Source organism: Torulaspora delbrueckii, chromosome 2 (assembly GCF_000243375.1).
Source record: "Torulaspora delbrueckii CBS 1146 chromosome 2, complete genome".
In the NCBI taxonomy this organism is placed as follows: domain Eukaryota; kingdom Fungi; phylum Ascomycota; class Saccharomycetes; order Saccharomycetales; family Saccharomycetaceae; genus Torulaspora; species Torulaspora delbrueckii.
The window spans coordinates 254,884-271,127 of record NC_016502.1 but is presented as its reverse complement, the minus strand read 5'-3'; the positions used below and the strand labels follow the sequence as shown (position 1 = coordinate 271,127).

The window sequence follows — 16,244 nt, the reverse complement described above, 5'->3', positions numbered from 1 at the left end:
TATTTTCAGTTAAAAGTTACATAATATCTGCAGTGCTTGTAGATCATAGCCGTGCCTCCAAGAAGATCTTAGCGTTTAGTTTGCGCAAGGTTTCTCCATGGAACTAGGCTGGTTTTCATTTTTTTTTCAGTTTATTATTTGAAAACTTTTTGGCGAGGTTTAGTCTCGGCATTATTTGAACATGTCTCATTAACAAAGGAGTAAACTAAGCTTATTATTAAGAAGAGGCTTTTGCTCAGTTCAGTCCCATAGAAGTGAGGTGTACCTGTTGCTGTTCAGTTTAAAGAGTGGATTGGTCTTGGAGTTATTGGGAATAAACGAGGAACCAACTCACAAGAGCGCACATTGGGAATTTTGAAAGTCTGATCAATTGAGCTTCTTTTGAATTCAGGAGACTCACGAAAACGAATATGGGCTCTTCAACAATGCTTCGGGTACTAATTGTGGGTAACAACCCCAACTTGATGCTCTATACATCCAGGTTCCAACTGGCTAAGAGCGTGGAGCTTTATCACGTGAGCGAATCCAAGTCGAACACCTTCACAGTAGAGACCAAGGAGTATGGTAGTGATCAGTTCCAATTGGAGAACCATTTCACTTCAATCTCGAACCTTATAGAGGCGTTTAAACAGTCCAGTGAACACTCTAGCATTATATTTGATATGATTGTACTGAGCGCGGCTTCGCTGCAGGAAATTTCGTCTTCTGCATCCCATTTGAACCCAATGATTAATATCAATACTAAACTTTTCCTTGAAAGTAGTGGATTTGTTCAATTAGAGCCATTTGTGAAGATGTCATTGGATTTGCCAAATTTGAATATTTTCAGTATTACAACCGACTGCGATATACGCCAAGTGGGGCCTACTCAGTACAAACAATTTGGCGAACAGGCCTCTTCATCAATATATCTTGGTGAAAGTAGTTTTGCAAAACAGCAACAGCAACAACAGCAAAACTCCAAGACTTCTCCAGCAAACTCCTCGTCTTCCCTGGGTCAAATAGCTACCAAGTACCCAAAGAATTTGATCGCACTGTTGGATACGTTTCAGAGACTCTTTGAGAAGTTGTTTCCTAACGACAAGATTAGTCTTTGTAATTATTCAGCTGCGGAATTTGTTTCTCAACAATGGGCTCTTGCGATCCCAAAAATTTGCTTCGAACCGCTATTAATCTTGTTCGAAGAGACTATTCCATCTGAGCTGCATCAACATATTCTGGCTAAACCTTTGATTTCCGGTCTGGTCACCGAGGTGATTACTGTTATGAAAAGTATGGGCGCAAAATTGAATGGTAATATGGAGAATGAAACAAGTTTACTTTCCCATTGGCAAAGGCAATTCCCTAACCCTAACGAAACACCATCGTTGGTTTACCATTTCGCCAAGAGAACAGCGTCCTTGAACACCGACATGTTGCTACTTCAACCAATTTTGTTAGCTGACGACTATGGTATCAAAACGCCTTACCTTGAGTTCCTGTACTCTTTAATGTGCCAGTATCAAAAGTTGAACGAAGGGAAGTCTAAATGGTTTACCAGAATTGAGGACCAACAAGATGTCAAATCAAAACTGAAACTGATGGCGGACGAGAAAATCAGGTTGAAAGACGAAGTAGCTAACCTGCAGAAAAGTCTACAAGATAAAGAGGCGCTGACAAGCCAATTACAAAACGAAAGTCAAGCCTCCAAGAAGCAGGTGCAAGTTTTGCAGAATCAGCTTGGCTCTTTTAGACAAGAGATTGCTAATCTAACGAAGAGACATGAGATAGATATCCAAAAAATGAGGGAAGAAAAGAACGTTTTGACCAATGGCTACCATCAAAAGCCCGTAGACGGCAATCACTGGAACGATCGCGAAGCAGTGGTGCAAGATCAATATGGTCCTACTGGAACTCCCAACTTAAGGGATATTGAAGATGTTGCACTTTATGGCGTCAATTACGGAGATTCTCCTTTGAAAGAGCACCTGCAACAACCAACACCGCCACCAACTTCTGGCTCTCTGAACAGCAGTGATAGTCATAGCGGTAGTGGAAGTGGGTTAGAGAATGATAAAACTTTGAAAGAACGCGAATTAGAGATCCGTAAAAGGGAACTGGATCTGCAAGAACGTGAATTGGAACTACAAAGAAGAACTGTACAGCAACAGCAGCCTCACCAACCAAGATTTGTGAAGGGTCAGAAGCAATCAGCCAACGCTATTTCACCCACTTTGGGCAACAGAAAATCTTCCTTCAACCATTTGCAACAGGCTTCTAGTGTTCGTCCCAATAGGTCTATGCATGGTGCAGCACCAATCCAGACAGCATCAGCTAATAACTTTGTGGACCCTGTTGCCCCTGTTGGACATAGACAAAACTCTGTTGTCACGAGCCAGGCAAATCCCATGGGACCTGTTCCACTCCAGTCACACCATCAGTATTCGATCAAGCCTACAAGCCGCAAAAACAGAAACAGTAATATGCCTATTATTGGCAATGCGTCGAGTCTTGGTTTGAACAATTTTGGAAGACCTCCTGCGTCAAGTCAAACACGCCTAAACTCGCTTTCGACAGGGAACTTGAATATGCCACCTCGTCCTAGACAACAGAGTAATTTTGGCCTGAATAACAACGCAAGCAGCTCCAATCCTAAGCTTAACCTGTCCGACCCTACGAAACCAGGCGCTTTGCCACTCAACGACCAACCCAGTTCTGCAGGATCTAACTCCCAAACATTGGAATTTCAAGCTCAGAGACAGTTCAGTTCCAGTACGACCATACAAAATAATGGTATGAATCCAAACATGTCGATGAACTCTGTCGTTCACAACCCTATGAACGAGCAGAATAACAGCGCACGTCCAATTCAAGTCTCCACACAGGTATCATCGCCTCCGCAGATCAATGTCAATGGGCCCGAATCCTCTCCATCTCCAAGCAATGCTGGATTTCAGTCAAGCGATGCCAATGATGATAGCGTTGAGCTCACTGGTGACTCTTCTTCATCTAACAAAGGCAACAAGAAGGACAAGAAGAAAAAATTTGGTCTCTTTGGTAAGAAGAGCAAGTCAAAGAAATGAAATGATTACGATAGAATGAATGCTGGTGTGGTTGATATGTATATTTTAAAAACCTAATTTTTCGTTGAAGCTAAAGTTCCACTTGCTCTTCAAGTCAGTACAAAAACATCAATACATAATTTACTTATATTCTAGTAAATTCCAATACTCATGTAGATACTTCCATATATGTAACAAAAAGATAGAATATGCAAAAAAGAATGGTCTCTAGCGGGATCGAACCGCTGATCCCCGCGTTATTAGCACGGTGCCTTAACCAACTGGGCCAAGAGACCTGTTATTTCTTGTTAGCTATGAAAGTACGACTATTATATACCAATGGATAATTCAACGAGCGTCATTCTACCGGATCTTATCGCTACGTATTAATGACGTTCATACTTCAGGCTATGGCCAGGGACCCGAAGACATGCATAAAGGGCCTATGAAGTGGTCTGTGAAAGCGGTCTTTTGATGTTCTTCTAGACACCCACACAGATCCAGGATCCCAGTATTGAGTGATATATATCATCCATTCTAATATGATTGGTAGCGCCGCACGCCGCTGTATCTTATCTTGTTATCTTGGTCTCCATCAGAAAACTGATGGGTTGGTCAGCAATTAGACATGCCCCTGCCAGGTACTATGCTATATCCCATTAATGCCTGGTAATACACCAATTACCAGCTGGACCAGTAGCGTATATATACTGCAATTATGTTTATTACTGGCATAATCATTATCCTGCCGAGACTATCTCTTGTTACGTTAAGATCTTTGTCGCCATAGCCGTGACTGCCATTACAATCTAAAAACTTATTAGTGATATTGTTGGGTGCTACTTGCTGACGCCAGTGACCTGAAGAGCAATAAGGAATACTGTTATAACACTGTTGAGGGAATCTATGTGAGAATCTTGAATATAGTTCTTTAAGAATGCCCTGGTTCTATTTTAACAATGACTGTATTAGACTGTTCCAGTATGCGCTAAGTCATGATACTCGTCCTCGTACACTGTTACTATGTACGACAAGTCGCCCGCGACGGCACTGAAAAATTTTGGAGATTCAGCGGTGAGAATTGTTCAGCGTAGGCAGAGGGAAGCAGTGAGTGAGTGAATGAGCTAGCAAGGGCAAGGATACGCAACCAAGACGGTCAATTGCCTTGATATATTGGTTAATTAACATCTTTATATTCATAAAAGAGCTTAAGGACCTATCAGGAATCAAAAAGATCACAAATAATTGAAAGATGCCAGTTGACCAAGAGAAATTAGCCAAGTTGCAAAAGTTGTCTGCCAAGAACAAGGTTGGTGGTACCAGAAGAAAGATGACCAAGAAGACTGGTTCTTTGTCTTCTTCTAACAAGGATGACACCAAATTGCAAGCTCAATTGGCCAAGTTCCACGCCGTTACTGTCGATAACGTTGCCGAAGCCAACTTTTTCAAAGACGATGGTAACGTTATGCATTTCAACAAAGTCGGTGTTCAAGTCGCTCCACAACATAACACTTCCGTCTTCTACGGTATCCCACAGGAAAAGGGTTTGCAAGAATTGTTCCCAAACATTATCTCTCAAATGGGCCCTGAATCCATTCAGGCTTTGACCCAATTGAGTGCTCAATTGCAACAAGCTCAACAAGCTCAAAAGGGTGCCCAAGGTGGCGAAGAAGCTGGAAACAAGGACGAGAGTATCCCAGAGTTGGTTGAAGGTCAAACTTTCGAAGGCGAAGTCGAATAAGTTACGTAATTCACTTGTTACATATCTCTGAATTAAGTACAAAAACTACGGGACTAAGTCCCATTGCCCGTTTGCTGCGCCCTCTCCAATATTTCATTTATATCACCTCCAATGCTTAGTAATTTGCTTCTGTTCCGCCTACAGGTCAACGTATTGGAGTGTCTTTTCAAAGCATCCTTACGGGCAAACCCTTTCCCACACTGTGAACAAATATTAGGTAGTACGGGCAAATGTGTTCTCTCATGTCTTCTCAAATCTGAAGTTCGACGAAACTCTAATTTGCATTTCGAGCATGAATACTTCTTTTCATCACTCGATGACTTCTCACTCTCCCCTTTCGTTTCGTTCTGTAAACTTTCACTTGCAGATTTCTTTCCACTTTTTAATGGAGGGGTGAAACCTTCGTCCATATGAGCATGTGAAGACCCTGCCTCTGCCATACTCAAGTTCAAAGGATTTGTGAAGAACTCAAGCGTATTATGATCATTAGACTTGTTTTCTGGAACAGAATCAGAACTGACCTGGCCCACTTGCGCCTGCGCCTGTGGTAATTTGGATTCACGTACTTGATTCGACTCAATAATTCTCTTATAGTAGGATCTACATTAGCAGCATTTAAGGAAGTCGCTACAATCGCTTCCGCAGCCTGTCTGAAGAACAGCGCCTCGTCGCTCATCTTGTCGTGTGGCCACTACCTCTCTATCCTCTGGAAGCTAGTCCTGGTGGTGAAGTTGGAGTTGAACTTGAATAGTTGGTTAAAGCTTATCGATATTTCAAGGCTCGATGACCAAGAAAGCCACACTTTTTGGCAATAGTATTGGTTGTCATAAGATACGAACATAGTCAAATAACTATTAGAGAGCATAGAACTTTTATACTTCTTCAATACTCACGGATGAAGACGAGAGCTGGCTCCAAAATGATTAATATCGTAATTCGGCATACTTGGTTAAGTACACACGACGATGTGTGTCCTTGGATAGCAATTTGAAGCTTTTTGGGGAGTTTGTTGGAGGGTACGGGCATTGACCTGGGCGGCTAATCTTTCGAACAGTGTACGAACCACAGGTGTGTCGGATATGGATAGTTTGAATAACTGGGCTACTACGTAACCTGCTTGTGAAATTATAAGGCTCAAAAAATGCGTTCAAATTCCTTCCGTAATGTCATTGTTTGATAGCACCCGACCAAAACAATTAATTGCATCGGTAACTGCAATTGGAGGACGAGAGCATGTTAGAGTGGTTCTTTCGTGTTATTCTCAGCATCTTGGTTCCTAGTGCCATACAACTCTACATATAAAAAGTTGAATCAGAGCTGTTTTGTATTATTATGATCTACGAGGCGAAAAAGACGCTCGGGTGTTTGTCAAGTGAAGAATAAAGAAAGAAAGAGTATACACAGCAATTGCGCTCTCCGCTCTAACCAATGCTACGTCGATGTGTCGCTAGGGTCACTAGTCGACGGTACTATTCGGATCAGCATGTTTACCAAAAGACTTTGATCTTGCCGAAGACCAAGTTTCCAAACAGATCCAATTTACAGAAGACTTTAGATCAATTGATACCACAATCCTCGCAGGATGTTTATACCTCTCAGTTGAAAGAATTCATGGCTGAAGTCATGAAATTACCAGATGATGTGTCGAAACTCAAAATGATCAAAGACAATCTATTCATACTTCATGACGGACCTCCATATGCAAACGGTGACCTACATCTTGGGCATGCCCTGAATAAGATTATCAAAGATATTATAAACAGATATGAATTATCGCAAGGCAAATATGTTTATTACAAGCCGGGATGGGACTGTCATGGTTTACCAATAGAGATGAAGGCACTTAAGGATATATCTTCTGAAGGCGTGGCATCGATATCACGAGGAAAGGTCCGTTCCATGGCAGCAGCTCATGCTACTAAAGCTATCAAGGCACAGAAGAAACAGTTTAAACAATTTGCTATCCTAACTGACTGGGAGGATTATTATAATACAATGAGCCCGCAGTACGAGATAGATCAGCTTGAAGTGTTTTTGCAGATGCTAAAGCGAGGGTTGATCAAGAGACAAAACAAGCCTGTCTTTTGGGGCACAGAGACCAGAACAGCCTTGGCGGAGGGTGAATTGGAATATAATGAGACCCATAAATCCACTGCTGCGTATGTGAAATTTCCGTTAACTTCTGAATCGAATCTACAATTTTTGGAGAGACTTCCAATAAATGTGATGGTCAAGTATTTAGTGGATAAAGAAAGAAATGACACGATTAATTGTCTTATCTGGACGAGTACACCTTGGACATTATTTTCAAATCGGGCAATCTGTTTCAATGAACGTTTCAACTACTCTTTGGTGTTGCTTCAAGATTCAAGTTTTATAGTCGAGGAGAATCTTCTGGAAAATTTGAAACTTGACGAACCTTATGAAGTTTTAGCAACATTCCCAGGTACAACACTGACCGGTCTTTATTATACACAGCCATCATTACGAGATGGAGTACCGCGTCCATTACTAAATGGCGACCATGTGACAGGTTCGACTGGTACAGGTCTAGTTCATACCGCTCCAGGACATGGTTCCGACGATTATTTGATTGGACTTCAGAATGATTTAGATATTTTTTCTCCTGTAGACCATACTGGCCGCTACAAACTAGACGATTTACCTCAACACCTTCATGATACTCTGAAGGAACCTGATTCTGGCCTTCCAAGAAAAGTGCTTGATCCTGCTACAGCTTCTGTCATCATTGAAGAACTCGAGAGGCTTGGCACGCTTCATCACTCTCACGAATACGTTCACTCGTATCCTTATGACTGGAGATCCAAGAAGCCTGTAGTCATAAGGGCAACACCTCAATGGTTTGCAGATCTACATGACGTAAAGGGTTTGGCACTCAATAGCTTGGGGAGAGTTAACTTCCATCCTGAACGTGGACGGGCTAGGTTGAGTTCGTTCATAAAAAGCAGAAACGAGTGGTGCATCTCGAGACAGCGCTCATGGGGTGTTCCTATTCCAGCTCTTTACAAAAAAGATGCACCCGACGTTGCTTTAATGACTGAAGAGACAGTCACCCACATTATTGATGTGATCAGGAGAAAGGGTATTAATTCCTGGTTTTCACAGAATGAAAGCGATATGGAAGAATGGCTGCCATCAAGTTTAAAAGGCGAAGCAGCGAACTATTTTAGAGGCAAAGATACAATGGACGTTTGGTTTGATAGTGGGACGTCGTGGAGTGTCATTGAAAAGTTTTACACAGAGACTCTGAAGATGAAGAATCTACCAGATGTCTTGGCAGATGCCTATCTGGAAGGCTCTGATCAACACAGAGGTTGGTTTCAGAGTTCCCTGTTAACAAAAGTCGCTCAGTCAGGGTCCCCCATTGCACCCTACAAGAATCTCATCACACATGGCTTTACACTGGATGAGAATGGTGTTAAAATGTCAAAATCCATTGGCAACACAATTTCTCCCAAAGCCGTCATAGAGGGCGATCAAAAACTTGGGCTGCCATCGCTTGGAGTAGACGGACTAAGGTACCTTGTAGCTCGGGCCAATTATACCACTGATATTGTTGCCGGTCCGACCATTATGAATCACGTAGCTGATGCGTTGAAAAAATTGAGACTTAGCTTCCGTTTCCTGTTGGGGAACTTGCAGGTTGGTAGCCATAAATTGCTGTCATGTGAAGAACTACGTCCTGTTGACAAGTACACGATCGGAAAATTGCAGGAACTATTGACAATTGTCAAACAAGAATACCAAAATTACAATTTCTCAAAGGTTTTGACAACAGTACAACACCATACAGCCAATCAGCTTTCTGCATTCTACTTTGACCTTTCTAAGGATACTTTATATTCGGATGCCAAAGATTCTTTAAAGAGACAGCAAGTGCAGACGACGTTGTTCCATATACTGGACACATATCGCGCTATTTTGATGCCAATTCTTCCGGTGTTAATACAAGAGGTTTGGAACTATGTCCCACAAACACTGAAGAACAGTGAAAATGAGCTAGTCTCGCCATTTACCAAGCCATGGCCTAGTTTTCACGTCTCTGAACAGATGATAGAAAATTTTGAAAGCAATGAGCTAGCAATCCTAAAAGAATATCAGGATCAATTTAAAAAACTCGACAGGTTGACGAAATCTACACAGACAACAGTCACCATATACACCGATTCCAAGACTTTTCCATGCTCTGCTGAGGAAATCAATGACATTTTACAGGTCGTCCACACAGAGATTGTTCAAACGAGCCTTGACGAGGGTGTTGACGATATATTTGTGCTACACGATAAGACAAGAGCAAGACTGATAGTGACGCCTAGCCCCTTGCACAAATGCCCTAGGTGCTGGAAGCACAGCGCTCCAGCTGAGGGAGATTTATGTGATCGCTGCAATGATGTCGTTTCACCTTAGAACAAACCAGAAATTGTATACTAAACCAGCAGATATAAGATAGATGTCCGTGATATAACCGATTATACAATCCTTCAATGACTTCTGGTACTTCGTGTTGGAGAAAGTGTAATAAGTAATGAACTTTTTCAAAATTGGTTTAAATACAATCCAGTTGTCACTCAAAATTATTGCCATTTCAACTCATGCGAAGTAAGCAATTTTCCTTTTGTTAGAGAAGGCACTAATTACATCCCTCAGGCCGGTTATAAAAACAGTAATCTGTAATTTCAGTTTTCTTTAAGTATCCAAAATTTGGGTTATGGTTTTGGTTCGAGCATCGCCATTGACAATCCTTCCAAGATGTCTGGTACAATGGCAGTGATACTGATACATCTCTAGACCATGCGATGCAATAAGCCCGCCCACCACTCATTTCGCAGTAACTTTGTTGCCGCTCTTTGCAAGCTTTATAGCCATAATGTGATCCGGCCACCGACAAGAATAATGCAGCGCAGAAGATTAGCAGGATCGTCCGGAAGCTATTGGAGCACGAGATTTTGCAGCTGGCTTGACCTTTTAAATTTTTACCCATCTAGTTATTGTATATGATACGCAGTCTACCTTGGGGATATTAGGGAACATCTCTATACATCATAATTTTATTTCTTTAGTTATCCTGGTTGCCTTGACAATTTGAAATTTTCCTTCGCGTTGTGAAGGATCCAAATGATTTGCCAAGAAATCTGTATAACATCGAATGATTGCCACGAACGCTCGCATAGAGGTTATTTCAGAGAGACGTAATTGATACAAGCATTAAGACAGAGGATAGTAACTAGATTTCTGGTCCTTCCAGTCCTAGCAGTTCTTGGACTTGATAAAGTTCATCAAGGTTTTCGATAGCGGAATCGAAAGGGAACTATTAGAGGGCATTCCAATACTTTCTTGCATTAATCTCCTTTTACAGTTGAGCTCTCTGTCTCCTCTGCATAATCGTTTAGATCGACTTGAGTACGACAATATTGCGTCCCACATTACTTGACGCACTATAACTGCCCGAAGTGCCAAGGTATACTGCCTTCTCAAAACAGGCCTGTAATTAATCAAAGTCAATTGTCTTTTGCCTTCAACGACTACAGTTCCATAAACATCGGTAGTTCTTGATCTCAAAAGTAAAATTTTTGCAAAGATCCATTCTACTGTAAACATACATTTTCCATAATTCAAGCATAAGGTTTAATGTGGATCGGAGTTCTGGTAATTCTTCAAGAATCAACCAAATGAATATAATATGAGATTTAATTTTCTTGCGCCAATTATCATGGGGGAAGCGATGATATATAGGTCTGAACCAGCGAACTATCTAACAATGTGGTCAACGAAATGATCCACTATCCTTCTCGGAATAGTCAAATCACAAAATCTTGAGGGATCATCAGACATTTTAGGAAGATGAATCACCTCGATTTGTTACCCCTAACGCAACAAAACACTCTCTGCTATTGTTATCAGATATAGAAGGGATTGTTGCTGTCTGGAGTCCACGAGAAGTACCGTACAGTAGGTTTTTTTCAGAACCTTCCTATCGTCAAGTTATATATTAATTAGCCATTTGTAAAGATCAAGTGTAAATCATGTCTGCCGAAACTGTAAGCCTTGATGTAAGAACCAGATAATGAAACAAGGCATCAGAGCTCTATTGAGAGAAAAAGGAGAAAGAGGTGGTAAACGAGGACTACTTTAGCAGGATCACAGACTTTTAGTCTTTAATTGTAATGCAAGCGGTCAAGATTTTTAGCATACGAGCTCGCGAGAGGCTGTTGAACAAGATAATATTAACGTCTTCCAGAGCGAAATATAGCTGAGACAGCCTCATTCCAGTCCAATCCAGTCCAATCCAATGATGAGCATAAGTAGACCAGTCACTTCGATCCTTTCTGTACGGTTACTTTTTCGAAGGGCAATTGCAGTTAGCTCATTTCGTTGTAACACAGGATTACTGCGTAACTACTCTGTCCAAAATGTAGATAAAATTGCCAACAAAGAGCCAATTGTTAAAGGTGAAAAGGCCAAAGGTCAAGACAAATTGCATAAAATTATAGCCAAATCAAAACTACTATCTAGGCTGAACAAAAACCCCAAGTTTTCCACCTACTTCAATAGGCTTTCTGATGCCGGAGTGACTTCTTCGGTAACCTCATTCCTAATTTTGCATGAAGTGACTGCCATTGTCCCATTGTTTGGATTATGGTGGGTATTATATCAACTGGATCTCCATGATCAATATGAACTACCTTTGTATTTTACAAATTTACTCAACCAATGCGGTGAAGCCATGGAGAAATTGGTGGGCGATGAGTACAGTGAGGGTCTAGATAGAAACCGGCTAATTCTAGCGGGTGCCATATCGTACGCACTTGTAAAAATGTTTTACCCTGTAAGAGTACTACTGAGCCTATGGGGAGCCCCTTATCTAGGTAGATGGCTTCTCAAACCGATCTCGAAGCTACGCAATACCGGCAAGTCAAAGGCCCAGAAGAACGGAAGCCAATCGACTAAGTAAAATAGATAACTTCATGTAGAATATTTCCAGTGCTGATGGCACCTTAATCATCTTCATATCGCACTTTTGTACGATAATGATGACCCACTGTAAGTGTGAGCCGAATCTTTAACAATTAAGCTATGATCTTCAAGAAAGATTCTTGAAAAAAGGGAATATAATTATCAATCAACAACTGTTGACAGTGGCACTAGCCTGGGCTGATGTATAATGCCAATGAAAGAGCCCCATATCAGAACATGCAACCGGGACAGCAGATAGGCCAGCAGCGTTTCCAGCAACAAGGCCAGCAGCATTTGAGTGGCGAAAGCCTTTGGCAAAATCAATCAAGGCAATATAATCAAGGTCAAACGTTTGATATGAAAAATGGACCTCGAAATCCACATGGCAAGCAACCGATGTTGATGGCCAACAACGATGTCTTCTCGATTGGACCATACAAGGCAAGAAAAGACAGTTCAAGGTTCTCCGTTCTGGAGAGATATGAAATCATTGGGTATATAGCTGCTGGTACCTATGGTAAAGTTTACAAAGCAAAGAGGCGGCCTGATTCTCAGGACGGTGGAGGCAATAACGACGAGTCTCCAACCATCGAATTCAATGGTATGAGAGGTATTTTTAACGACACAAGCAATCTCGACACAAGCAACGTTAATATGAGAAGCTCAGAATCTGCTTTTACAGATCTGCGACCGGCAGATCAGAATGGAGGTCCACCCAATGTCATGCAGATGTCTAATCCAGCCAGCATAGGGAACTTGTCAAGCACAAGCTCCACTGATCTTCCAAATCTAGCTAGAAACAAAGCACCTTCCACTTTTTATGCTATCAAGAAATTTAAGACGGAAAGAGAAGGTATGGAACAACTACATTATACTGGCATATCACAAAGTGCCTGTAGAGAGATGGCACTTTGTCGAGAACTCAACAACAGGCATCTAACCAAATTAGTCGAGATATTCCTTGAAAGGAAGAGCATATACATGGTATATGAATATGCTGAACATGATCTGCTACAAATCATCCACTTCCATTCGCATCCAGAAAAACGTATGGTTCCTCAAAAAATGATTTGCTCAATCATGTGGCAGATACTTGATGGAGTATCTTATTTGCACCAGAACTGGATCCTTCATCGAGACTTGAAACCAGCAAACATCATGGTGACCCTAGATGGTTGTGTAAAAGTTGGTGACCTGGGTCTAGCGCGGAAATTCTCAAGCATGCTACAAACATTGTATACTGGTGATAAGGTGGTAGTGACGATTTGGTATAGAGCACCAGAACTTTTATTGGGGGCAAGACATTATACTCCAGCCATCGATCTCTGGGCTGTGGGATGCATATTCGCTGAACTAATAGGGTTGCGACCAATTTTCAAAGGTGAAGAAGCTAAGATGGACTCCAAAAAAAGTGCGCCATTTCAGGCAAATCAATTACAAAAAATTTTGGAGGTGTTGGGTACACCAACACCAAAAACATGGCCTCACATTCAGAAGTATCCCGAGTATGATCAGTTATGCAAATTTTCAAAGTACAGAGATAACCTAGCAACTTGGTATCACGCAGCAGGTGGTCGAGACAAGAGTGCTTTCGATCTTCTTCACCAGCTTTTAAGATACGACCCAATAGCGAGAATTGATGCTGACACTGCTTTAGATCATGATTATTTTACTAATGGAGACAATCCAGTGTGCGATAATGCATTCGATGGAATAAACTACAAGTATCCAGCTCGGAGAATTCACACAAACGATAACGACATCATGAATTTAGGCGCTCCTAAAGGTAAAAATGTTAGTCAGCAGCAGAATGCTGCTGCTAATAATTCTTCTTCGACAGCTCTAGGAGGGTTAGGGGTCAATAGACGAATCCTAGCTGCAGCTGCGGCTGCAGCTGCAGCTGTCTCGGGAAGTAATCAAAGCACTAGCTCAAACTCACGCTCTTCTGAGCATGTAAGGAAAAAGAGGAGATAAAGGCGTATGAGAAGGGAAGCGCACGAACTAGCACATAGCACATATTCATGCCATAAATAATATCAAATGTACTTGAAAATTAATACCAGATCTATTAATTAATCAATACCTAATTTACACGACATATCTGAGCGAGGTATTTCAGTTTTTACGACTTTTTCTTTTACGCTTAATTCCAATCAACCTCTTAGTACCATCAGTCAACCCACTCTTTCCTGTATTCGAATCTGCATCTTTGGTAACAGTACTTATTTTGGCTTTTTTGTTAGACTTTTCCTTATCGTCAGCATTACCTTCTTCGCGCCTTCTCTTGCCACTTTCTCTGGCTTGTTTAACGTTTTCTCTTCTCCTCTTCACGACATTAGCATTCTCAATGGCGAATTCAACACACAGGCGTCTACTCTTAAGACCTTCCGAATCTTCCGATGTTTTATCGTCCTCATTGGCGCCTGCATGTATCTCATCGCTAGTCACCTGGTGCACATTCATCCATCTTAGACCCATCAAAGCATGTTTATGATCCTTGAATTCCACGAAACCGTAACCTCTACTTCTACCTACATTAGAACCTTTCACTTCCATAATGACCTTGGCTTGTCTTACCACACCGTTTTTCTTATCCTTCTTCTTCTCGCGGTCAATTTCTTCAGGCGACATAAATTTGAACTTCTCTTTCGTCGATCTGACGAGTTCCTCTTTGCTCAATGGATGTCTCTCTCCGTTCTTGACTTGAGTCGAAAACTCTACCACGGCCTTTCTGGCCAAAGCCTTCAATGCTTTATCAGTCATAGCCCTAGGTAGATTTCTGATGGCCAGTCTTGTCATGGATAAATGCAAAGATGGGTTTTTCTTTAATTGTTCCACTCTTAGTTTGTAAGAAGCTTCTCTGATTTCCATATCTTTTTGAGTTAGAAGCGAAGCAAGTTGAGAGCCCTCGGCCACTTTACCTTCATTCAGCAAGTATAGATTACGTCTGTCACGCTCGCCAGGTGCCTTTCCAAGTATTTCTTTCCTCTTAGTAGCATTTCTCTCGGCCATATTACTAGCATCCTCTCTTTTCAGCGTTGGAGAAATGGATAAAACACGGCCTTCGTAAACATACTGTGGTTGAACGTCGTCGCCTATCAGTAACGATGTGGCACCAGCTGCAGGAGCATTCTGTAGACAGTCATCGTAGGCTTGCTTGCTGGAAAAGGCGACAAATGCAGTACCTTTCGCTAAGCCAGTCTCTCTATCAATGACGGGCAAAGCATACTTGACAGGTCCAAATTTACCGAAGTGTTCGACCAGTGACTCCTCTGTGGCATCATAAGGAACGTTTCTCACAAATACAGAGAAGTCTTCAACTTTATTTTTTGCCGGTGCCTTACTTCTTTTATCTAGTTCTTCTTCTGCTTCATCAACATCACTATCATCTTCTTCTTCCTCTTCGTCCTCACTTTCACGAGAATTATTTTGATCCTCCTCCTCCTCCTCTTCTTCTTCCTCTTCATCATCTGAGTTTGATTCTTCTGGATTTTCTTCAACCTTCTTTTCCTCATTAGACTTGTTATATTCTTCCCATTTATTCTTTTGAACTGCAAAATCGACAGCCACTTTTCTACCATCGATCTTTAGATCTTTTGAATTCTCAATGGCTGTCTTACAATTTACTAATTTCTTCATAGTGACAAAAGCAAATCCACAAAGTTTCCCGTCCTTCTTCTTCGGAATCTTCGCCTCCACTACAGTACCAAACCTGCTAAAAATGTTCTTCAATTTTTCAGGATCACGACAACTCCATGGCATGTTCCTTATAATAATTTTAGGCTTTCCCTTTAATAGTGATTCTTCGTCGATGGGACCATCTGCAGATTCGGTGTCTTCAGAAGTCGGCTTTGACTCCTCCCCTTTCTTCTTATTACGATCTCTCCTTTTGGCAATATCTATTCTCAAAAGACGATCTTTAAGTTTGGTCTTTCTTGCCTCCTTCAAAGCTGCTAGAGTGTCGTCTTCCACTGCAAAACTGACGAATCCAAACCCTCTTGATTTCTTTTGAGCATCCTTAACAATAACTGCATGCTTAATAGGAGCAAAGTTGGAGAAAAACTCACCCATCTCCTCGTCTGTAACATCTGCGGGTATCGATCTAACGAATAAAGTCTTCATATCAAGCCCATCGTTGGATTTAGTCGAAGAAACTTCTTGCTTGGCACTCTCAATGCCCTTTACGTCCTCCATTGCGTCAAACGTCTTTAAGAACAATGTATTAGCTCGAGACAATTCACCAATTGGCCTTTAATAATAGGCGATGAGTCGCGATGAGATGCGATGAGATGAGCTTCTTAAAATTTTTCAATTACACGTCGCGTCTTACGTGTGTAGATCAAAGGTTCAAGTAGGTTGAAACAACTAAAAGAACCAATATCTACGCTCTAGATCCCCATCTCTTCGCGATTGGCTGAGTTTCTATGTTTCAACTAGCTTTGGTGGACCAGTGAAGTTTTTGTATCGAGAAAGGAGCAGATCTCGTT

At 41.5% G+C, this 16,244-nt stretch overlaps 7 protein-coding genes and 1 non-coding gene across 8 annotated transcripts; 5 read left to right on the top strand and 3 right to left on the bottom strand.

Annotated features, from left to right (window-relative positions):
* Positions 1–410: 410 nt before the first annotated feature.
* SVL3 (Svl3p) lies at positions 411–3,062 on the top strand (the record flags this gene model as incomplete). The annotated part of the gene is made up of 1 exon (XM_003679444.1): positions 411–3,062. One exon carries the CDS (start codon positions 411–413, stop codon positions 3,060–3,062), a length of 2,652 nt encoding a protein of 883 aa, XP_003679492.1.
* A 201-nt stretch (positions 3,063–3,263) lies between these two features.
* Positions 3,264–3,337, bottom strand: TDEL0Btrna8I. The gene has a single exon. It is a non-coding gene; the product is annotated as a tRNA-Ile (tRNA).
* A 956-nt stretch (positions 3,338–4,293) lies between these two features.
* Positions 4,294–4,782, top strand: EGD1 (Egd1p; the record flags this gene model as incomplete). The annotated part of the gene is made up of 1 exon (XM_003679443.1): positions 4,294–4,782. One exon carries the CDS (start codon positions 4,294–4,296, stop codon positions 4,780–4,782), a length of 489 nt encoding a protein of 162 aa, XP_003679491.1.
* Positions 4,783–4,835: 53 nt separating this feature from the next.
* On the bottom strand, positions 4,836–5,222 carry MET31 (Met31p; the record flags this gene model as incomplete). The annotated part of the gene is made up of 1 exon (XM_003679442.1): positions 4,836–5,222. One exon carries the CDS (start codon positions 5,220–5,222, stop codon positions 4,836–4,838), a length of 387 nt encoding a protein of 128 aa, XP_003679490.1.
* A 988-nt stretch (positions 5,223–6,210) lies between these two features.
* On the top strand, positions 6,211–9,210 carry ISM1 (isoleucine--tRNA ligase ISM1; the record flags this gene model as incomplete). Its single annotated transcript, XM_003679441.1, has 1 exon — positions 6,211–9,210. The coding sequence occupies one exon, from the start codon at positions 6,211–6,213 to the stop codon at positions 9,208–9,210; it is 3,000 nt and encodes a 999-aa protein (XP_003679489.1).
* A 1,885-nt stretch (positions 9,211–11,095) lies between these two features.
* On the top strand, positions 11,096–11,755 carry MRX11 (Mrx11p; the record flags this gene model as incomplete). The annotated part of the gene is made up of 1 exon (XM_003679440.1): positions 11,096–11,755. One exon carries the CDS (start codon positions 11,096–11,098, stop codon positions 11,753–11,755), a length of 660 nt encoding a protein of 219 aa, XP_003679488.1.
* A 203-nt stretch (positions 11,756–11,958) lies between these two features.
* Positions 11,959–13,731, top strand: SSN3 (cyclin-dependent serine/threonine protein kinase SSN3; the record flags this gene model as incomplete). The annotated part of the gene is made up of 1 exon (XM_003679439.1): positions 11,959–13,731. One exon carries the CDS (start codon positions 11,959–11,961, stop codon positions 13,729–13,731), a length of 1,773 nt encoding a protein of 590 aa, XP_003679487.1.
* Positions 13,732–13,872: 141 nt separating this feature from the next.
* NOP4 (mRNA-binding ribosome biosynthesis protein NOP4) lies at positions 13,873–15,951 on the bottom strand (the record flags this gene model as incomplete). The annotated part of the gene is made up of 1 exon (XM_003679438.1): positions 13,873–15,951. The coding sequence occupies one exon, from the start codon at positions 15,949–15,951 to the stop codon at positions 13,873–13,875; it is 2,079 nt and encodes a 692-aa protein (XP_003679486.1).
* Between the last annotated feature and the right edge of the window lie 293 nt (positions 15,952–16,244).